We start from the raw sequence: 24,283 nt of genomic DNA on the forward strand, positions 1-24,283 counted from the left end.
TACCCTCTATTCTGTTTCATAAATATAAATTTATTCCAGTACTTCATTGTCTTGATTGCTGCAGCTTTACATCAAATCAAGTAGTGCAAAGTCTTGAAATCAAGTAGTGCAAAGTCATCTAACTTCATTCTTTTTCAAAGTTTTTTTTTTGTGTGTGGCTTTTCTAGGTCTTTTGCTCGCCAATTTCTATAAAATAGTTTCCTTGGATTTGTATTTGTATTGTGTTGAAGTTTTGGATAAATTTTGGAAGATCTGACTGCTTTACAATATTGAGATTTCTGATCTATGAACATTTACATTTCTCCACTCATTTAGGTCTTCTTTAATTTTTGCAGCAATGTTTTGTAGTTTTCAGTGTATGGGTCTTACATATTTTTGTTAAATTTCCTATTTCATAATTTATGATATTGTAAATGTTATTGTTTATTTCTGTTATCCATTCTTCTTTGCAAGTGTATAGATATCTATTTGACTTTTTTATATTGCCCTTGTATCCTGTGATCTTGTTAAATGGATAAACTATCCTAGTATTTTTTAATGGGTTCATTAATTTTCTATATTCAGGATTGTGCTGTTTGTTATTAATGCGAGTGTTACTTCTTTGTTTCCAATCTGGCTGCCTTTTATTTCTTTTATTTGCCTTATTGTACTGGCTAGGACCTCTAGTGCATAGTTGAATTAAGAGTGGTGAGAACAGATAACTAAGTGCCTGAACTTAGGGAAAATCGTTCAGTCTTTCACAATTAAATATAATGTTACCTTTGCTATAGATTTTGTTCAGATGCCCTTTATCAGGTTGAGAAAATCCTCTCTCTTCCTTGTTTAATGAGAATTTATCATGAATGGGTATTGAAGTTTGTGAGATGCTTTTTTTTTTTGCATTTATTGATATGAACATATAGTTTTCTTTGTAGTCTGTTAATAAGGTAAATTATGATGATTGATTTTTGAATGTTATACTAACCTTTCATTCTTGGATAAACTCTACTTGGATATGATGTATTAGTTTTTAATATATTGCTGGATTTGCTAAAATTTTGTGAAGTATTTCAGAGTCTATGATCATGAGGGACACTGGTCTGTAGTTTTCTTTCCATGTAATGTTTAGAATGAATTGAGATGTGTATCCTTTTCTCCTGTTTTCTAGAAAAGTATATGTAGAATTGACACTTTTTCTTCCTTATCTTTTTGTTTTCTTTTCTTTTTTTCAGAATTAACTGTTGATGCTATCTAGACAGGAAATTTTCTTTGTAGGAAAGGTTTTAAATTTTGAATTCGGTTTCTTTGATGTAGAGCTATTCTGGTTATCTCTTTAGTCTTTAGTGAACTTTGAAGCTTTGGATCTTTTGTCTAATTTAGCAAATGCATTGGCATAATGTTGTTATGATATTCCCTTTTAATGTCTCTGGAATCTGTAATGATGTCCCTCATTCCTGACATTGCTCATTTGTGTCCTCTGTCTTATTTTTCTGATCACTCTAGCTAGAGTTTTTTTTTTTTTTTAAATTCCCCCCACCATGACTTTTTGCGTGCTGTCTCCTCTCTGTGTCTGTTGGCTGTGTGTTCTTCTGTGTCTGTATTTATTTATTTCCCCTCCCCTCTTGTGGCTTGTTTGCTGTCTACTCTCTGTGTCCATTCACTGTGCATTCTTTTGTGTTTTTCTTGTCTCCCTTTTTTGTTGCGCCACCTTGCTGAGTTGGCTCTCTGCAGTGTCTGCGGGTCAGGTGGTTCTCTGCAGCATGCAGGCTAGCCTGCCTTCACAAGGAAGCCCCTGGACACGAACCCAGGGACTCTCATATGGTAGATGGGAGCCCAACTGATTGAACCACAGCAGCTTCCCTCTGGCTAGAGTTTTATCAATTTTATTGATATTTTCAAAGAATCAGCTTTTGGTTTCATCAGTTTTCTCCATTGCTTTTCTGATTTCTATTTCATTGATATCTGCTTTCATTTTTATTATTTCCGTCCTTCTTACTTTAGATTTAATTTGTTCATATTTTTCTGATTAATTAAGATGGAAGCATATATTACTTATAAGAACCCTTTCCAATATAAGCATTTAACAGTCTAAATTCCTTTCTGAGAATTACTTTAGTTGCATCCCACCAATTTGGTGTGTTGTGCTTTCATTTATATTCAGTCAAAAGTATTTTCTAATTTCCCTTATGATTTCCTTTTTGGATTATTTTAAAAGATATTATTTAATATTAAAATATTTGGGGATTTTTCAGAAATCTTTTTATTATTGATTTCTAGTTTAATTCCATTGTAGTCAGGAAACATACTTTGTATAATTTTGATTCTTTTAAATTTATTGAGGACTGTTTAATGGCCCCGTATGTGGTCTATTTGGTAAGTGTGTTGTGTGCATTTGAAAATAATGTGAATTCTGTTATTATTGGGTTGAGTGTTCTATAAAGATTCATTTATGGAACAAGTTGGTTATTGTCTAAGTCTTCTATATTCTTACTGATTTTTGTCTACTTATTTTATGAATTATTGAGAGAAGAGATTGTAAACTCCAACCATAATTGTGGATTTGTCTATTTTCCCTTTGAATGCTGTCGGTTTTTTCTTTATGTATTTTAAAGCTGTTAGTAAGTTCATACTCATTTAGAATTCTTATGCCTTTCTGAGAAATTGATTTATCATTACGAAAATTTTTTCTCTGTGGTAATATTGCTTGTTCTGAAAGCTTTTTTAAAAAAAATTAATAAAGTTCCTCCAGCTTTACTCTGGTTAGTGTTTGTATGGTATACGTTTTTCCATCTTTTTTTCTGTCAGTGTCTTTATATTTGAAGTACATTTCTTTTGGACAGCATAATTGGATCATGTTTTTGAATACAATCTCCTGACAATCTCTGCCTTGTAATTGTGGGGTTAAGACCACTTACATTTAATGTAATTATTGTAATAGGTGGGCTTAAATCTACCATCTTTCTTTATTTTCTAGCCTATCTTTTCCTTGTTTATTTTCTCTTTTCCTGTCCTCTTTTAGATTAATTGAATATTTTTTATGATACCATTTTATCTACACTCTTGGTTTGTTAGTCACATCTTTTTTGTTCTCAGATTTACAATATACATCCATAACTTATTTGTTCTATATTCATAGAATATGTAAAATACCATTTTACATATATTATAAGGTTCTTACAACAGGATTCTTTCATTTTCCTCTCGTCCTTTGTTCTATTATTGTCAGACATTTTATTTCTACATATGTTATAAAACTTAAAATACATCAACAGTGTTATTTTTCTTAATTATGTTTCAAGGAGATTTTTTTAAATGAGAAAAAAGCAGTATTTTATATTTGCACACATTTTTTACCACTTCCTGAGGTTTTTACTTCTTTGTATACATCCAAATTTCTGTCTAGTTTCATTTTCCTTTTGCCTGAAAAATTCCATAAGCATTTTTGCAATGCAGGTCTGCTAGTAATAACTTCTCTCAGCTTTTGCTTGTCTGGAAAAGTCTTTTTTCACCTTCTTTATTTAAAGATATTTTTGCTGAGTATAATTCCAGGTTGATAACTTTATTATTTTTTAAACTTTTCATCACTTTAATTATGTATCTACATTGCCTTGTGGCCTGCATAATTTCTGATAAGATGTTTTATGGAATTTTCAACTTTGTTCCTCTGTACGTATTTTGTTTTTTCCTCTGCTTTTAAGATTTTCTTGTGACCTTTAATTTTCAGCAATTTGATTACAATGTACTATAGTGTGGTATTGCTCATGGTTCTTTTGCTTGAGATTCATTGACCCTGGATCTTTGATCTTATAGTTTTCATCAAATATGGAAAATTTTCAGCCATTAATTCTTCATGTATTTTTCTGCAATTTTCCCCTTTCTGGTATCTCAATTACATGTGATAATGTTCTATAGGTCACATATATGTTCTCTTAAAAATTTTTTTTTTCTGTGTGCTTCATTTTGGTAGTTTCTATTGGTATAGCTTCAAGTTTACTGACCTTTTCTTCTGCATATCTAAATGATATTATTATTATTTTTTAAAGATTTATTTTATTTATTTCTCTCCCCTCCCCCATTATTTGCTTTCTCTGTCCATTTGCTGTGTGTTCTTCTGTGTCTGCTTGCATTATCAAGCGGTACTGGGAAGCTGCATCTCTTTTTGTTGCGTCATCTTGCTGCATCAGCTCTCCATGTATGTGGCACCACTCCTTGGCAGGCTATGCTTTTTTGACGTGGGGCGGCTCTCCTTGGCGTGTGCACTCCTTGAGCATGGGGATCCCCTATGTGGCACGGCACTTCTTGCGTGTGGCAGTACTGCTCATGGGCCGGCTTACCACCACATGGGTCAGGAGGCCCTGAGTATCGAACCCTGGACCCTCCATATGGTAGGTGGATGCTCTATCAGTTGAGTCACGTCTGCCTCCCATAAATGCTGTTATTTTCATCCTATATAGTTTCTATTTTGATATTTTTCATACTAAGAAGTTCAATTTGGATCTTTTTAAAATCTTCAGTTTCTTTCTTCATCATGTCCGTATTTTCATCTTGGTTCTTGAACGTATAGAATACATTTAAAGAAGATGTTTTTAACATCCTTGATGACTAATTCTATCCTCTTTCATTTCTGGATCTGTTTTTATTTATTTATTTTTTCTTTTGACTGTCATATTTTCCTCCTCCATATGCATGGTAAATTTTGAAATGGATGTAGGGTAATTTTTAATTTAATGCTGTTGTTTATTGACTTTTGGTGTAGTTCGTTAAATATGTTAGGTTTTGTACTGGGATGCTATGAATTTACTTTGAATTAGTTTGATCCTTTGAAAGCCAGCTTTGAAGGTTTGTTAGGGTATATTAAGAGGAACCTTTAGCCTGTGGCTAATTTGGATCCACTGTTCAATGGGTCTCTACCCAGTGAGGACTATACCTAAACCCTGTGTATTAGGTGTTTCTACTCTGCCTGGTGGGAACACAAATTATTCCCAGCTCTTGTGAACTCTGGGGGTTGTTAGTCTTCTCTTTTACGGTGGTGGCTTTCCTATACAGGGTAGTTCTGTCCACACATGCATAGGTAAGTCAAAGATACAAAAGGACTCCTCTGTGGATCTTTATTTATTTATTTAGATTTTAAAATTTATTTATTTCTCTCCCTTTCTCCCACCCCGTTGTCTGCTTTCTGTGTCCATTTGCTATGTGTGTTCTTCAGTGTCTGCTTGGATTGTCAGCAGTACCGTGAATCTGTGTCTTTTTGCTGCATCATCTTGCTGTGTCAGCTTTCTGTGTGTGGCGCCACTCCTGGGCAGGCTGTGCTTTTTTTTTGTGCAGAGTGGCTTTCCTTATGGGGTACACTCCTTGCACGTATTGCTCCCCTTTGCACTCCTTGCACACATCAGCACTGCTCATGGGCCAGCTCACCACATGGATCAGGAGACCCTGGGTTTGAACCTTGGACCTGGATGTGGTAGGCGGATGCTCTACCAGTTGAGCCAAATCCGCTTCTCTGTAGATCTTTGGAGCTCTCATTCTCTGTGCAGTTCCCTCCTCTCTGATATTTTGGCCCCCAAATTCTTGCAGTCTTGGCCTCCTTGAATTTCAAATTCTGTCTCCTTAAACAGCCAGTCTGTGGTTCTTTTTGGGTTTCCTGTCCTTGGGCTTCAGCCTGGAAATTCTCTCCAGCCAGTAAGTTGGGGCAGTTGTAGGGCTCACCTCATTTTTTGCCCTTCTTCAAGGTTCACTGTCCTGTGCTGTCCATGGTCCAGTGTTGAGATGCATTGTTCAATATATTTTGTCCAATTTTCTAGTTTTTTAAAGCAAGAGGGTAAATCTTGTCCTATCAATCTGTCAGGGCCAGAAGAAGAATTCCCTTTACTGATTTTTCTATTAAGGTTTTTAAAAAAAAATTTATTAAAATTTTAAAATTTATTTGTCCTTTGTCTTTTTATTTATCTTGTCTTTTCCCTTTTAAGTATTATGTATGATGTTTTTCATGTTTATTATTATTATTTTTTATTTTTGTGAGATCAAACCTCTTAATTTTATCTTTTATCCTCTTTTCATTTTCTTTTATGAAACACTTAGAAAAGCTTTATTTCTATCAGATACATATTTACCTATATTTTCTTAAAGTTCCTTTGTGGTTTCATTTTTTCAAACTAGCTCTAGAGAAGGCTTTTATTTTGTTATATTTTTGTTTATTTTATTCAGCATTGTTTTCCTGACATTAATACATTTAAAATCAATGTTGGGAAGCGGACTTGGTCCAATGGATAGGGTGTTAGCCTACCACATGGGAGGTCTGCGTTCAAACTCCAGGTCTCCTTGACCCATGTGGAGCTGGCCTATGCGCAGTGCTGATGCGTGCAAGGAGTGCCGTGCCACGCAGGGGTGTCCCCGCATATGGTAGCCCCACGCACAAGGAGTGCGCCCTGTAAGGAGAGCCACTCAGTGCGAAAGAAGGTGCAGCCTGCCCAAGAACGGCGCCACACACACGGAGAGCTGACACAAGATGACGCAACAAAAAGAAACACAGATTCCTGGTGCTGCTGATAAAGATAGAAGTGGTCACAGAAAAACACACAGTGAATAGACACAGAGAGCAGACAATTGGGGGGGGGGGATAAATAAAAAATAAATCTTAAAAAAGTAAAATAAAAATAAAATTAATGTTAAAGTATGTGAATTCTCTAACTCAGAATACTCCTTAAAAAAAAAAACAACCTTTCAACTTTCCCATTTTACCACCTCATTGAATTGAGTTTGAAAATCTGGTAATTACTTTACATGTCAGAAATAGCACTTGATGATCAGAGTTCTTTGGCCTTATTTTTAGGGTATAAACAGCTTAGTCTTTGTTGCAAAGCCTGCCCTCCTCTTCCCCCATTGCTTGTCCTTTCTTTTGGTCTTTTCTTGAGCTAATCCCCTTTTCAATTCCCCTTCTTTCTTTGCCATTTTCCCCTTTCTCCATTCTTTCTTTCTCCACTTCCCTTTTAACTTTCTTCTCTCATTGTTTTTCTTTTTCTCCTCATGTTTCTCATCTTTGCCCCCCTTTATCCTTTCTGCTTCTATACAGATAAGAGAGATAATATAATTTATTGCTATATCCCCTGAGCCTATAAGAGTGCCTAAAAATATTAGATGATCAAAATGTATTTTCTGAATAAGTAAATTATAGAATTTCACAGATAATAAATAAATCTTTTATTCAATAGCATCAGCTCATTTTCTCCTGACACCTGTGACAATGAAGTTCAGTAAACATTACTGAGAGCATGTTATGTGCCAGACTCTGTGCTAGGTTTTTGAACCAGAAAGATGATTGACATAGGACCTACCCTCAGGGAGTTTATAATATGGTAAAAGAGAGAAACAATAAACAGATAATTAAAATCTGTATGGTAAAGAATAGAAGCAGAGCACAACCAGGAAGTTCAGGGAAATTCCGCTTGCTGGAAAGGTAAATGAAAGTAGGAAAGACATTTCTGGCAGAGAGAATGACATGATCAAATTGTCTCTTAACTAATTAAACTTTAGGAATCTATGATGATGTATAGTACTTTAAATAATTATTCAAACTGTATTTACCTTCTTTTTCTCCCTTCTTCTCAGAGTTGGGTATCTGAAATTAAAAAAGAGGAAAATAAAATACACTTCCATGAAACTGAAACATTTTCAGGAATGGGAGATAAGTTTCCTCCAATTCGTGGTTCAAACAACTGCCTTCATGTTGGCAAGGTAAGTTTTTTGGGCAATGGGGGTAGGATTGGTAGGGAGAGAAGATTGTTGTTGTTTATTAAGAGAGCTATTTTGGTTTAATCAGAGTAGCTAAAGTGTGATATCCCCCAAGAGAGTTGGGGACTTTTTTCAGCTCGGTATGTTCTGTTTTAACTTTCTTGAATAGGATACATCTCATTAATTGGACGTCAAAATGAAATAGTATTTCCTTGGAAGCCTTGTGTCTTGGGTGTTCTGCCTTTTCTCATTTGCTCTTCTGTCTCTTCTTCTCTGACCAGTTTTGTTGATAACATGTGGTCCAATTCAGTGTGTGTGAATTTCAGGGAATAGGTTTAAATATCCAGTAGAGGGAAATTGGAGGGAATATCTTATTATATAAATCAATTATGTAATATAAAATTAACATATTATACAGATACTTTCAAACACTTACAGATGTCATTATTCTATTTAGTGTACATGTTCCCCCTTCTGATTATTTCTCTGTGGATGGTCCCTATTTTGTCATGTAGACTTCTCCTTTTTAACCCATTCGTTCCATCAAGAAGGGACCTATTGGAGTTCAAGACCATCACCTGATTCTGATATTAAGGAAACTAGCCCATGTCTCCTGGGCATTGCTGCTGGGAGTCTCTGCCCTTTCACTCGAATTATAATTTCCATTTCCTCTGGCATACTTAAAAACATTTTATATTCCTATTATTTCTGACAAGATGGCTACCCAAGACCCTTCATTCTGTACTAACTCATTCTTTTTAAAAAAAACAGTTTTATTAAGATATACTTACATACCATACAGTCTATCCAAAGTGTACAATCAATGGTTTTTTTAATCAAAAATCAATCTTATTGTTACATATTAATAAAGCATATAGTTCATCCAATGTACAATCAGTGGTATTTGGTATAATCACATACTTGTGCATTCATCAATTCAATGATTATTAGAGCATTTTCATTAATTAAATAATAATAAAATTCTTCACAGCTCAATCTCTCTATGCTGTACATAATTGCTATTTCTGGCTATTCTTGCACATTTAGTTATTTAGCAATTTTACTGAGATATATTCACATACCATACGATCTGTCCAAAATGTGTAATCAATGGCTTAAAAAAAAAAAAGATTTATTTATTTATTTCTCTCCCTGCCCCCCCACCCTGGTTGTCTGTTCTCTGTGTCTATTTGCTGCGTCTTGTTTCTTTGTCCGCTTCTGTTGTTGTCAGCGGCACGGAATCTGTGTCTCTTTTTTATTGTTCATCTTGTTGTGTCAGCTCTCTGTGTGGGTGGCGCCATTCCTGGGCAGGCTGCACTTTATTTTGCGCTGGGCAGCTCTCCTTACGGGGTGTACTCCTTGTGCATGGGGCTCCCCTACACGGGGGACACTCTTGCCTGGCACGCACTCCTTGTGTGCATTAGCACTGCGCATGGGCCAGCTCCACATGGGTCAAGGAGGACCTCCCATGTGGTAGACGGGCGCCCTAACCACTGGGCCAAGTCCGTCCCCCATCAATGGCTTTTAGTATAATCACAATGTTGTGCATTCATCATCATAAAAAATTTTAGAAAAATTTCATTACTCCAAAAAGAAACTCTATACTCCTTAAAATTTTTTTCCTAATTTCCTCCTCAGATTGTTCAGTACCAGAAGCATTACTTACTTTTGTATGTTCATCTTGTATCCTGCCACTTTGCTGAATTCATTTATTAGATCACGTGGTTTTGTGGTAGACATTTCAGTATTTTCTAAGTGTAGGATCATGTCATCTTTCAACAGCAAGAGTTTTATTTCTTTTCCTATTTGGATGCCTTTTTTTTTTTTTTTCTTGTCTAAAATCTCTAGCTAGAACTTTTAGCATAATATTAAATAACATTGTTGATAGTGGGCATCCTTGTCTTTTTCCTGATCTTAGAGGGAAAGCTTTCAACATTTCCCAATTGAGAATGATGTTGGCTGTGCATTTTTCAAATATGCCCTTAATAAAATTATATTGAGGAATTTTTCTTCTGTTCTTATATTTTGAAGTGTTTTTTTTTTAAATCAAGGAAGGATGCTGTATTTTGTCAAATGCCTTTTCTGCATCAATTGAGATAATCTTGTGTTTTTTTCCCCCTTCAATTTGTTAATGTGGTGTAGCAGTTTGATATGGTCATGAATTCCAAACATAGATATTTGATTATGTTTGTAATCTGGTCTGTACCTGGGTGTGATTAAGTTATGATTAGGGCTTTGATTGGTCCACATCATTAGAGCGTTGAGTCCCCACCACCAAGGGGTGGGGACTCACAGATAAAAAACATGGCAAAGGACACAGTGGAGGGCTTTTGATGTTGGAATTTTGATGTTGGAGTTTGATGCCAAAGCCTTAAGCTGGAGCCCCAGGAACTGAGCTCACAGAGGAAAGAGAAGCAAACTCCAGGAAGAGAGGAAGCTTGAGCCCAGGGAGAAGCAAGGCCTGGGAGGAGAGGAACCCCAAACCCAGAGAGAAGCAAGACCCTGGAAGAGAGGAACCTAGGAAACCTGAACCCTTGCAGACATAGGGCAGCCATCTTGCTCCAACATGTGAAAATAGACTTTGGTGAGGGAAATAACTTATGCTTTATGACCTGGTATCTGTAAGCTCCTACCCCAAATAAATACCCTTTATAAAAACCAACCAATTTTGGTATTTTACATCAGTACCCCATTGGCTGACTAATACATGTGGTGTATTATGTTAATTTTCTTGTGTTGAACCATCCTTGCTTATCAGGAATAAATTCCACGTGGTCGTGCTGTATAATTCTCATGATATGCTTTTGGATTCTATTTGTAAGTGTTTTATTGTAATTTTTTTTGCATTTGTGATCATTAGATTCTTAAGTAATTTTCTGTGCCTGTAGTATCTTTATCTGGCTTTGGTATTAGGGTGGTGTTGACTTCATAAAATGTGTTGGATAATTTTCCCTCTTCTTCAGGTTTTTGAAAGAGTTTAAACAAGATTGGTGTTAATTCTTTTTGAAATGCTTGGTAGAATTCACCTATGAAGCCGACTGGTCCTATACTTTTCTTTGTTGGGAAGTGTTTGATGACCGATTCAATCTCTTTAAATGTGATTCGTTTGTAAAGTTCTTGTATTTATTGTAGAGTCAATAGAGTTTGTGCATTTCTAGGAATTTGTTGATTTCTTATAGGTTGTCTAGCTTATTGACGTATAGTTTCCCATAATATCCTCTAATGATTCTTTTTAATTCCTATGGGGTCATTTGTAATTCCCCCTCTCGTTTCTGATTTTATTTATTTGCATCTTCTCTCTTTTTTTCCTTTATTAGTCTAGCTAAGGATTTGTCGATTTTATTGATCATCTCAAAGAAACAGCTTTTAGTATTGTTGCTTTTCTCTATTGTTTTTTTTTCTCTCAATTTCATTTATTTTTGCTTTAATCTTTATTATTTCTTTCCTTCTCTTTGCTTTGGAAATGGTTTGCTGTTCTTTTTCTAGTTTCTCCAGTTGTTCAGATAGTTCTTTGACTTTAGCTCTTTCTTCTTCTTTTCTTCTTCTTTTTTAATATAGGCACTTAGGGCTATAAATCTCCCTTTCAGAACTGCCGTCTCTGTATCCCATAAGTTTTGATAAGTTGTATTCTTATTTTCATTTATGGAGATATTTACTAATTTCTCTTACAATTTCATCTTTAACCCACTGATTGTTCAGGAGTGTGTTGTTTAGGCTCCACACATTTACAAATTTCCCACTTTCACATCTATTATTGATTTCTAATTTATAAAAAGATTGAAATTATACAAAGCACCTTCTCAGATCATAATGAAATTAAATTTATTTATTGAGACCTGCATTGTGACCTAACTTATGGTCTATCCTGGAGAAAGATCCACGAACACTTGAGAAGAATGTATAACCTGCTGATTTGGGATGCAACGTTCTGTATATGTCTGGTAGGTCTAGCTTGTTTATCCAATTGTTAGGTTCTCTGTTTTCTTGTTGATCTTCTGTCTCCTTGTTCTATCTAATGATGTGAATAGTGTGTTCAGTTCTCCAACTATTATTGTAGAGATGTCTGTTTTTCCCTTCGGTTTTGCCAGAGTTTGCCTCATGTGTTTTGGGACACACTGGTTGGGTGCATAGACATTTACAACTGTTATTTCTTTCTGGTGGATTATCCCTTTTATTAGCATATAATGGCTTCTGTATCTCATAACTTTTTTGCATTTAAAGTCTGGTTTGTCCCATATTAGTATAGCTACCGCTGTTATTTTTTGGTTAATGTTTGTGTGGAGTATCTTTTCTCCAACCTTTCACTTTTAGCCAGTGTACTCATTCTTACTATTCTCATCTCTTCTCAATTGTATTTGAAAAACACCCATAGCCTTCATGACTCTGCTAATAATTTACCTTCCTGGATCTTTTCTTTCCCCACTAGGAATTAGTCAGATAACTGGGTTGGACAGTAATATATTATAAGGCCACCACCATTGGGAATCAATGAGTTATTGATTACCCACTATGTACCAAGTCTGTGCCCTAGAAATATAACAGTGAATAAGACTTGGTCTTGCCTTCAAGGGGCTTAGAGTTTGTTGAGGTAAGCAGGATAGTAGTGCAGAGGTTTCAAAGTATGGTCCATGAACCCCTGAGGCCCTGAGAGCCTTTGTGGGGGTCCAAAAAGTCAAAGCTGTTTTACTACTACTGCTACTATTTTTGCCTTTTTCCCCTGTTTTGACATTTGTACTGAGGGTGCAAAAGCAGTGCTGGATAAAACTGCTGATGCCTTTGCATACATCAAGGCAGTGACACGAACCTCTACTAGTAGTCATTGTTCTCTCTGTGCAAACATGCACAGTTAAAAAAAATCCAGTTTCACTTAAGAATGTCCTTGACAAAATAAGGCAAAACAATAAAACCTAATCATTGTATTGCATCTTCAACACACATCTTTTTATTATTCTGAGTGACAAAAAGGGAAATGCTCACAAATGGCTTTACTGCATAGTGAAATATGATGATTATCTTGAAGAAAAGCTCTTATACAACTGAGTTGCTCATTGAAGTAGCTTTTGTATTCCTGGAATACTGTTTTTACTTGAAAGAATGACTAACAGACAAACTATGGTTATTCAGATGCAGGTTTTCCAGACATTTTGGAAAATGAATAAAATGGGCCAATCACAAGTGACACTTTGTTCCTTGTGATAAAATCTGAGCTCTCTAGTGCAAATTATAGAATTGCATATTCATATGCAGCCCTCAGTACCTGCTTGTGGCACAAAATAGCCTCTTCCAGGGAGATACTTTAAAGACTTTCCTGATGAGTTTCATGAGGATATTAACAGATGTGATTTTAAAATATATATATCATAGAATGAAATGTGTCAACATTTGGAAGATCCATGTTACTCCAAGTGACCAATCCATGATGTTACAAAATTGTGCATGGGCAAAAGACCCATTCAAAATGTAAAGGAGACTGAAGGATTTTAACATATAAAAGTTCATTGATTGAAAAAGTTCATTGTAATAGTTTCATGGTCTACATTATAACTAGCCTTTAAAAAACTACCATTTGTTGGGTTTGGATATAGTGTCAAAGAATATCTGCAACTATCTGAAAAAGCTACTAAAACATTCCGCCTTTTCCAACCACGTATCTGTGTGAGACTGAAATTTCTTCATATATATAGTGCATGAAAGGAACATGTCACAACAATTTGAATGCAGGAGGTAAGACAATCCAGCTGTCTTCTATTAAGTGCAACATTAAAGAAATTTGTGAAAATGTCAATGTCCCTTTTCTCACAATATTTTTGAAAATATAGTTATTTTCATAACTTTATGTTAACATGCAATGAGTTTTTACTGTTATTTTTAATGAATTAAGGAATAGGTAATATATCAGTTTAATTTCTAATATTATACATAACAATAGATATAACCACATAAACAAAAGCTCTTTGGAGTCCTTAGCAATTTCCAAGGGTATAAAAGTGTTCTGATAGCAAAATATTTGAGCCCCACTGGTACAGTGTGTCATGGTTGATAACGAGCAAATAATAGGTTACTATGGGAGTAATTAGAAAGGGTACCTGTCCCTGGAGTCAGGGAACATTGCCTTATTTCGCATTATATTTATTCCATGCCCCCAAGTCTAGGTTTTGAGCCTCTTATTGGTCCACATTCATTTTTTAATTCCTTATGGGGGATATTTTTTGTCACAGGTAAGTATTTGAGAGTCACATATAAATATAAATACCCCTGATCTCTAATCAGCACCATTTTAAAGCCACACTATGCCACCTTAGTGTTGAGAAAATTGTCTTTGTAAGCAGGAAAAAAGGTTCAAGCACCAAATGATATTTATTTAGCCTTTAAAGACCATCTAGTACTCTTTCATATAGCTTATTCATTCCTGGTATTGCTAATTAATCTCTAAGCAACCACTAACCTAGTAATAGTGAGGACTGGTAATGTAATGGTTTTTAAAAAAGTGTCTACCTTATTATTACATTTACTGTATTTCCTTTTCTTCAGACTACAGAAACATTATTTTTTAGAGTTAACATTCCTTAGTCCTAGTATGTATCTAACCATAAAAGTGTGCTTGTTCTGGAGATGAGCCATTAGTAAGCATAATGGCTTTTGCCCAACATGTCTTTCTTCCTGCTCTCTTCTGGTGTTAAACCTGCCCCTCATCCTCAGCAGTGGGCGTGTAACCTGATGTGGCCACTTAATCACACCAAGCCAGCCAGTCAGAGCCCTTCCTTAGTATTTCTTGATCTGAAGCCAGAAAGAAGGGCACTGTCTTTTTTCTCAATGATTAAGAGGTCTGTGAGGTTCTAATAATCTCAGAACTAATTCCAGCTTGGTTTCTATTACATGGAGAAAGCAAGCATCCATAGGGAAAATGAAATCTGTAGGCAGAGAGAACAGAGTCTCAGGACAGTGGGAGAGGCAGGCAGAGGCACATGTGTCCCTCTGTCTAGCATTCGACCCTGCTGTTCATCAGTCTGCTTACATGAACCTATCATTGACTGTCTTTAATGGAAGTAGTCCAAGTTAGATATCTGTAATTGCAAACAATATATCTCTGGCTTAAAACAGTAAAGTGATTATTCTTATTGTCTTTTCAAAGGTTTTTTTTTTTTAAAGTCTCTCTTTAATTTTTTTTTTAGTGATTTTTTTTTCAAGATTTATTTATTTCTCTCCCCTTCCCTCCCACCCCGGTTGTCTGTTCTCTGTGTCTTTTTGCTGCATCTTCTTCTTTGTCTGCTTCTGTTGTCAGCGGCAAGGGAATCTGTGTTTTTGTTGCGTCATCTTGTTGTGTCAGCTCTCTGTGTGTGCGGCACCATTCCTGGGCAGGCTCCACTTTCTTTTGCGCTGGGCGGCTCTCCTTACGGGGCACACTCCTTGCGTGTGGGCCTCCCCTACGCAGGGGCCACCCCTGCGTGGCACGGCACTCCTTGCGCACATCAGCACTGCGCATGGGCCAGCTCCACACGGGTCAAGGAGGCCCGGGGTTTGAACCGTGGACCTCCCATGTGGTAGACGGATGCCCTAACTACTGGGCCAAGTCTGCCGCTTTTCAAAGGTTTTGAAAGAATGGATGATAGTTTAGGAACTTTTTCATATGATAAGAAAATCAGTAATAATCACACAATTCACACTTATGTGTTATTTTATCTTAGATATATTAAGTATTAGAAATCCTTTTTATGTACTTGAAGTCAGGTAGGTTTTCCCAGAAATAACTATGAATTTCAAATCCTTTCTCTTACCTGATGTATATTATGTTAATAATTATAATACTGTAGTTGTTATAACTCTAAGAGTACCTATTTTTATTATCCATTCAATATGTATATCTTAATCCAATACTTCTCTTTGTATTTACAGTAAAACTTGCTAATCTCAAATATGTTTCATAAAATAGAATTTTATTCTTTCAGGAAAAGTATTCTAAAAGTAGACCAACTAAAAAGAAAATGCCAAGGGATTATGCAGAGTGGGATAAGTATGTTTTATTCTCTATATAAAATTTATCACTGAAAAGTTCTCTACCATTACATAGTGTAATAAGTTTATTATTATAAACATGAACTTGTCAAGAATAACAATACTAAAGGTATATATAGGCTAAGCCTTTGTGATCTTGTTATTATTAAGTAAAAAACTACTGCAACACTGTGAACCCAGAGATGAGAATTGTGGTTGAGGGACAAATGCAAGAGTTCTGTGGGCTAGAGCAGATGTACATCACTATTGCAGGGTGGTGGGAATGTGGAAAAGCATTCTGATGCAACTGATATGACCTATAGACTGTGGTTAGCAGCAATACTATAATATTATATCAATGCCAAAGATATACTGTGTTGATCATGGAGGTGTGTGGAAGAAGTGTGCCAAATGTACGCAATGGACCATGATTGGTGGTAATAGTCTGATGATATTATCTCATAATCTATAACAAATGTTCCACCATGGTGTGGTGTGTTGCTGAAGGAGTGTTGTATGGGAATTCTACACATGTGTATGATTGTTTTGCAAGTTCACAACCTCTGTAATAAAAATATTTTTAAAAATAGGGTGAGTTGGGGAAAAATACACCAAATGTAAGATGGGACTATAGTTAGTAGTAATATTTTGATGATACTCTTGCATGGTTTGTAACAAATGTTTCACAACACTGCAAGGTGTTGGTGGAGGGGTGATAAATGAGACCCCTGTGTGATGTTATGTATGTTTATTTTGTAAGTTCTCAATCTTAACTATACACTTACTGCTTATGCATGTTCATGTATTATATGAATGATACACTTCAATTAAAAATATATTAAAAATAAAAACAACTGCATCCTTTTTGTAAAAGCCAAAATACATAATGTAATCCTTATACTCATCCAAAATAAGTAGGTACAAAACATTAAAAACTCAGAGAGATTGGTCACAATTTAATTCCACAATTAAACTGAGCAATTTAGATCTGATTAATTTTAAGTCCTCCTTATATTGCACATTTTCTAAGAGAGACTACAAATGACTTGTAATATAAGCCTATTAAGCATTTATGAATGTGTATTTATAGGCTCAGTAATGCACATAAAAGAATATCAGTAAAATTGTATTTTCTTGCTTGTATTGTACTTTTTCCGGTTTTTATTGTTCTTTCATTTAAGATTTGATGTGGAAAAGGAATGTTCAAAAATTGATGAAGATGACAAAGGAAAGACTGTAATAAACAACAAATCACATTTGTCTAAAATTGAGGCAAGAATAGACATTGCAGGTAATTGGGGGGGAAATAGGAATAATTTAATAGTCTTTAAAATTTTGGGGGAATTGGTTGTGGCTCAACTAATAGAGCGTCCGCCTACCATATGGAGGGTCTAGGGTTCAATACCCAGTGCCTCCTGACCCGTGTGGAGCTGGCCCACATGCAGTGCTGCTGTGCACAAGGAGTGCAGTGCCACGCAGGGGTGTCCCCTGAGTAGGGGTGTCCCCTGTGTAGGGGTGCCCCATGTGCAAGGAGTGTGCTCAACAAGGAGAGTGCCCCGTGCGAAAAAAGCACAGCCTGCCCAGGAGTGGCACTGCACACATGGAGAGCTGATGCAACAACAACAAAAAAGGTGACACAGTTTCCTGGTGCTGCATGACAAGAATGCCAGTGGACACAGAAGAACATGCAGTGAATGGACACAGAGAGCAGACAACAGAGGGGAAGGGGAGAGAAATAAATAAAATAAATCTTTAAAAAATAAATAAAATTTTTGAATTGTAATGAAAGCTGTTGACCTAGCAGACATCCTCAAGTGCTGCCCAATCCCTAGAGTTGACCACCCCTAATAAATTCAATTCTGTCTTTTAACTACATAATTTCATAAGACTAATAGCTGTAATATTTTAATTTAGTAAAATTTCAACATATAAGCCTATTTTTCTTACCATAATCTGTTTGACTTTCATTCTTTTTAAAATAATCCTTTTTTCCTAATCCCTTAAATTTTTTTCTATTTGCTTCAAAACAAAAAGATGGAGCAATATATTTGTTTTTATATATAATCCATAGATGGATAGCATCTTTAAATAAAAACAAAACCAATCAAAAAAATCTAAACCCTCAAAAATGATGATTTTTTAAAATTTAAATATTTATTTTATTTATTTCTCTTCACCCACTTACTGTTTGCATCTGCTGTGTCTGTTCATCTTCCTTGTTTCCCCAGGAGAAACCAGGAACTGAATCCAGGACCTCAGATGTGGGAGGGAGGTGCTCAATCACTTGAGCCACCTTTGTTCCTACTTTGTTGTGCCTCTCATTAAGTTTTTCTTGTCCTGTGTGGAGCTGGCCATGCGCAGTGCTGATGCGCGCAAGGAGTGCCGTGCCACGCAAGGGTGTCCCCCGCGTGGGGGAGCCCCGCGCAAGGAGTGCGCCCATGAGGAAAAGCCGCCCAGCGTGAAAAGAAAGAGCAGCCTGCCCAGGAATGGCGCCGCCCACACTTCCCGGTGCCGCTGACGACAACAGAAGCGGACAAAGAAACAAGACGCAGCAAATAGACACCAAGAACAGACAACCAGGGGAGGGGGGCAGATTAAATAAATAAATAAATCTTTAAAAAAAAAAAAAAAGTTTTTCTTGTATCTCTTGTTGCATAATCTTGTTGCATCAGCTTGCCATGTCTGCCTATTGCGCCAGCTTGCTGTCTTCATTAGGAGGCACTGGGAATCAAACATGGGACCTCCCATGTGGTAGGCGGGAGCCCAGTCGCTTGAGCTACATCTGCTTCCCATGAATGATTTTTAAAAAGTAAAGAAATATCCCTAAATTTAGGAAGCCCTTTTCCTTTTGTTTACTTTATGATTTTCTATTGTTAAAATAAACATTCTTGCCACTTCCTGTTTCCCATGAGCTCTGTGTGTTTGAGTCCAGCATGATGAAGACCTCGGTGTTCTCAGGGGTTCTCTACCTCCTCCTTTCATTGTTGGTTTGGAGATCTGGATCTGGGCTTGAACTTGGCTTATGTTACCACCTATGGTGCCTTCTGGAATGAATGGGTATGATGCCAGTACTCTTGAGTGGCAGCTGTCTAAACAGAGCAGAAGGGCAACAATCATTAGCTGATCACCAAATAAATAAGAACAACATTCCAGTAATTACTGAGTCAACAACACCTGCTTCGTTACTTCCTCTCTTGCCTTAGACAAGAGAGCAGATGGTACACACTGATCTTGAAACCAATTTCAGCAATGGTGTTAACTGTGTCTGTCCAAAGATGGCTTGCAATTTCTTATGTTACCTTCTAGAAGTTTGGATGGTGCATATCTGCAATATAAAAAACTTTTAAAACAGGTAATTTTAAATGTAATTGCCATTCTGTCTAATGTATGTGAAGTCAGGTTTATAATAAGAGTTCATATATGAAAAAAAAAGCATTCTTGGATTTTAATATTTTAAATCATATTTTCACACATAACTTGTGTTTATTTCTAGGTCTAACTGACATGGAAAAGGATTTTCTTGCTACTCGGGAAAAGGAAAAAGGAAATGAAGCTTTCAATTCAGGAGATTATGAAGAGGCTGTGATGTATTATACTAGGTGAATGGATTTTTGTTGTGATTCCAGCTTGCCATTTTAGAAATAATAATGCTTAAATTTAACTGTTGAGATGATATAAAAAAGCTAAATAATATATGCCAAAATCACTCAAGAATTAGTACTTGTGATTTGTCATAAATTTAGTTTGTCTAATTTTTCAGTACTTTTCTTTAACCCTCCACAGCTCTATCCCATACGTCCTTTTTTTATTGTGATGACATACTTATAACATAAAATTTGCCATTTTAATCATTTTTAAGTGTACAATTCAGTCGCATTAATTATTTTTTGCAGGATTGTGCTACCTTTACCACCTACCATTACCAAAACTTTTCATCATCCAAAACCAGCTATTTATACTTTAAGCAGTAATTCCCCATTCTTCTTCCCTTCAGGTAACCACCAGTCTACTTTGTCACAATCATATAAAATTTATCCTTTTATGTCTGGCTTATTTCACTTAGCATAATGTTTTTAAGGTTTCTCCATGTTGTAGCATGTATCAGAACTTCACTCTTTATTATGGCTGAATAATACTCCATGGTATGGATATACTACATTTTTTTATCCATTGACCCATTAATGGACACATGGGTTGTTTCCATCATTTAGCTGTTGTGAATAATGCTGCTTTGAACATTGGTGTACAAGTATCTGTTTGAGTCCCTGCTTTCACTTCCTTGGGTTATGTACCCAGAAGTGGAATTGTGAGGTCATTGGTAATTCTGTGTGTAATTTTTTGAGGAATTGCCAATCTGTTTTCCAAAATGTAGCTGCACCATTTTACATTCTCACCAGCAGTCCACGAGCGTTCCAATTTCTCCACATCCTCTCCAGTCCTTGTTATTTTTCATTTAAAAAATTATAGCCATCCTACTGGAAGTGAAGTATGGTATCCCATTGTGGTTTTGGTTTGTATTTCCTTAATGACTAATGATGTTGCATGCCTTCATCTGCTTATTGGCCAGTTGTACACCTTCTTTGGAGAAATGTCTGTTCATGTCCTTTGCACCTATTTAAAATTGGGTTGTTTGTATTTTAGCTGCTAAATTGTAGGAGTTCTTCATGTTTTCTGGATATTAAAGCCTTATAAGATGTATTGTTTCCAAATATTTTCTCCCATTCTGGGGATTGTCTTTTCACTTTCTTGATAATTCCCTGTGCAAAAGTTTTTAGTTTTGAAGTCCAATTTCTTTCTTTTTGTTGTTGTTGCTTGTGCTTTTGGTGTCGTATCTAAGAATTCACTACCTAATACCTCACCTCTACTTTTTACAGTGGATTTAACTTGCCTACTTTGGAGAGAAACTAGAATCCATCAGGAAAGAACTTGATAGAAACTTCATAGAGCATAGAGATTAATGGCCTCTGGAGCTATTAATAGACCACCAAGATCTAATCCTTCCCAACTACAGGCCTGCCTTAAATTGTTAAAGACTTAAATTATTTAGGTATGGTAAAGTCAGGTATGGAGACAAGGAGAGAAGAGGGACTTGAAACAAGTTAAATTTATTGGTTACTCACAGATACCAGAGAAGTACACAGCATGTCACCTAGGGCCTCCAAGAGCATGACCAGACACAGGGCAATGAAAACTATGAGCTGCAGCCTTTCTTTGAGTCTAAGGTGGGGCATTAGTGGTTGGGCAGCCAAGCTTGCGAATGGTAGGTGTTTGAATTTGGCACTCATGTGAAACTGGACAGGAGACTCTGAATATTGGGAAGAGGGGGACTTAGGGTACCTTATCTCATGGGAGCAGCTGGAGGGTGAGCAATGATGGTGGGGTCGTTTTGATAGCAAAACGTCAAAATGGCATTTTGAATTTGAAAATAGTAATACAAGGGCCTTTGCACATACTAGATCTTCTGTCTGACATGCTCTTCCTTCCCCTCATTCTCCAGTTAATTCTCACTTATCCTTCAGCTCTCAGCCTGTGCTTACTTTCTCAGGGGCATCTTCCCTGACCTTTCAGATTAGGTTAACTCTTTATCCCACATCACCCTCAATTTATGGACTTTCCCAGCAACCTTACCTCTCCTTGTAGCACTTGTCAGAGGTACAATTTAAGTTTGTGTGACTTGATACCAGCTACGCTGTAAGCTCCATGAAGGCAGAATCCACCTGTCAGTTTTTTTCATCATTTTATCTCCAAAGCACAGCAAAGTACTTGGTTTGTAGTAGATGTTTAATAAATATTTGTTGTATGAACTTTTTAAAAAAATTGTTAAAGTGTATCACTCACATGTGAACATACATAAACAATAAGTGTATAGTAATAGTTGTGAACTAACAGAACAAACATACATAACATCATACAGGGCTCTCATACCTCACCTCACCCTACCACCAATAACTTGCATTCTTGTTAAACATTTTTAACAAATGACTAAAGAGCATCCTTAAAATATTACTACTAACCAAAGTATTTTCCCCCAACCCACCCCATTATTATTGTTTTTACATCATCTATACATGACCACACACAAACAAGTATATAGTAAAAGTTGTGAACTTACAAAGCAAACATGCATGACGTCATACAGGGGTCCCACACATCAACCCTCCACCAATACCTTGCATTGATGTGAGACATTTCTTACAAATTATGAAAGAAAATTGTCAAAATCCTACTACTAACTTAGTCCCTGTCTTACATTTGGTACATTTTTCTCCCAACCCACCCCATTATTATTTCCTAAACATATTTTTATGACAGAAGGTATAAACTTAACATAACAATCATGCACATGTGCAGAATTCCCAAATAACGCCCCTTTATCACACACCACACCATGGTGCAACATTTGTTACAGATTATGAGATACTATCATCTGATTGTTACAAGTCCATAGTGTACATTTGGCACACATTTTCCATACTCCCCCATTATCAACGCAGTATATCTTTGGCATAGATGCAAGAATATTACGTTATTATTGTTAACCACAGTCCACAGGTTACTCCAGTTGCATTTTTTCCATGCTTTTCCACATTCCCACCACCCTGCAGTAGTGATGTACATTTGCTCTAGCTCACAAAGAATATTCTTATATCTGTACCATCAACCACAATTCTCATCCACTTCTGGATTCACTGTGTTATTCAGTCCCTAGATTATTCTCTAGCATTCTGTCAGCTGTCATTTATATCCCTAGACTACCATTTTCAGCCACATCCCCATTTATAAACCAGCTGTTACTCACTATAATATGTTACCATCAACTGTATATTTCCACACTTTTTACAGTAAAGCTAATTAAAACTTCTGAATACATTAAACATTAGAAGTCCATCTGAGTCCTCCTCTTATCTCCTTTAAGAATCCACCACCTACCACCAGGGCTTGGAGATACTTTCCTATATTTTCTTTTAGAAGCTTTATGGTTATTGCTTTTATATTTAGGTTTTTGATCCATTTTGAGTTAACTTTTGTATAAGGTGTGAGATAGGGATCCTCTTTCCTTTTTTTGGCTATGGATATCCAGTTCTCTCAGCACCATTTGTTGAATGGACTGTTCTGCCTGAGCTGGGTGGGTTTGACAGCCTAGTAAAAAATCACTCGACTCTATTTGTGAGACTCTATCTGTTTCTGAACCATCAGTTTGGTTCCATTGGTCTGTATCTCTGTCTTTATGCCAGTACCATTGCTGTTTTTACTGTTGTAGCTAGGTAATATGATTTAAAGTCCGGAAATGAGAGTCCTCCAACTTCACCTTTCCTTTTTAAGATGTTTCTGGCTATTAAGGATGCTTTACCTGTCGAAATAAATTTGATAATCATGTTTTCCACTTATTTAAAAAATGCTGGTGGAATTTTTATTGGGATTGCATTGAATTTGTATATCAATTTGAGTAGAATTGACATCTTAATGATATTTAGTCTTCCAATCCATGAGCATGGAATGTTCTTCCAATTATATAGGCCTTTTAAAATTTCTTTTAACAATGAGTTGTAGTTTTCTGAATACAAGTGCTTTACATCATTGGTTAAATTTATTCCTGAATATTTGGGTTTTGTATGTCATATTTTATTTTCACCACTTTTTTAGATACTTTTATGGATCTAATTTTCATTTCTAGACTCTCTTCCAGGCCTCTCTCACCTGTCTTTTCAGGCTCTAGCACACCCTTTAATATTTCCTGCAAAGCTGGTCTCTTGGTTAGAAATTCTCTCCGTTTCTATTTATCTGTGAATATTTTAAACTCACCCTCATTTTTGAAAGACAATCTTGCTGGATATCAGATTCTTGGCTGGAAGTTTTTCTCTTGCAATATCTTTAATACATCAAACCACTGTCTTCTTTTCTCTGTGGTTTCTGGTGAGAAATCAGCATTTAATCTTATTGGGTATCCCTTATATGTTATGCATTGCTTTTTTCTTTCTGCTCTCAGAATTCTCTTTGTCTTTGGCATTTGACATTCTGATTAGTATGTGTCTCAGAATTGGTATATTTTTTGGACAGGAGTATGTTGTGCTTCTTGGACATGAATATGTCCTTCAGTCGGGTTGGGAAATTTTCTACCATTATTTCTTCAAATATTCCTTCTGCCCTTTTCCTTTTCTTCTCCTTCTGGGGAACTCGAGACATGTATGTTTGCATGTCTCTTGCTGTCGTTTAATTCCCTCTGATCTTGTTCAATTTTTTCCATTCTTTTCTTCATCTGTTCTTTCGTATGTACACTTTCAGAGGCCATTTCTTCAAACTCACCAATCCTTTCTTCTGCCTCCTCAAATCTGCTATCCTGTGATTCCAGTGTATTTTTAATTTCATTTATTACACCTTTCATTCCCATAAGATCTGCTGTTTTTCTATGTATGCTTTCATATTCTTCTTTGTGCTCATCCAGTTTCTTCTTAATATCCTTAAATCTTTTTAGCCATCTCATTGAATTTATTAAGGAGATTTGTTTGAACATCTATGATTAATCATCTCAACTCCTTTCTGTCATCTGGAGGCTTATCTTGTTCCTTTAACTGGGCCATATATT

The 24,283-nt window shown here is 36.1% G+C and overlaps 1 protein-coding gene across 2 annotated transcripts in view; it reads left to right on the plus strand.

Moving 5' to 3' along the window:
• SPAG1 (sperm associated antigen 1) overlaps window positions 1–24,283 on the plus strand; it is a 159,897-nt gene that overhangs the window by 8,480 nt on the left and 127,134 nt on the right. For both annotated transcript variants that reach the window (XM_058275781.1, XM_058275780.2), the window contains exons 4-7: window positions 7,585–7,710; window positions 15,654–15,718; window positions 16,881–16,990; window positions 19,193–19,298. In XM_058275781.1, coding sequence (XP_058131764.1) covers window positions 7,585–7,710; window positions 15,654–15,718; window positions 16,881–16,990; window positions 19,193–19,298 — 407 coding nt within the window. The remainder of the gene's footprint in view (window positions 1–7,584; window positions 7,711–15,653; window positions 15,719–16,880; window positions 16,991–19,192; window positions 19,299–24,283) is intronic.

The sequence above is a fragment of the Dasypus novemcinctus genome, chromosome 14 (genome assembly GCF_030445035.2).
Source record: "Dasypus novemcinctus isolate mDasNov1 chromosome 14, mDasNov1.1.hap2, whole genome shotgun sequence".
Taxonomy (NCBI): Eukaryota; Metazoa; Chordata; class Mammalia; order Cingulata; family Dasypodidae; genus Dasypus; species Dasypus novemcinctus.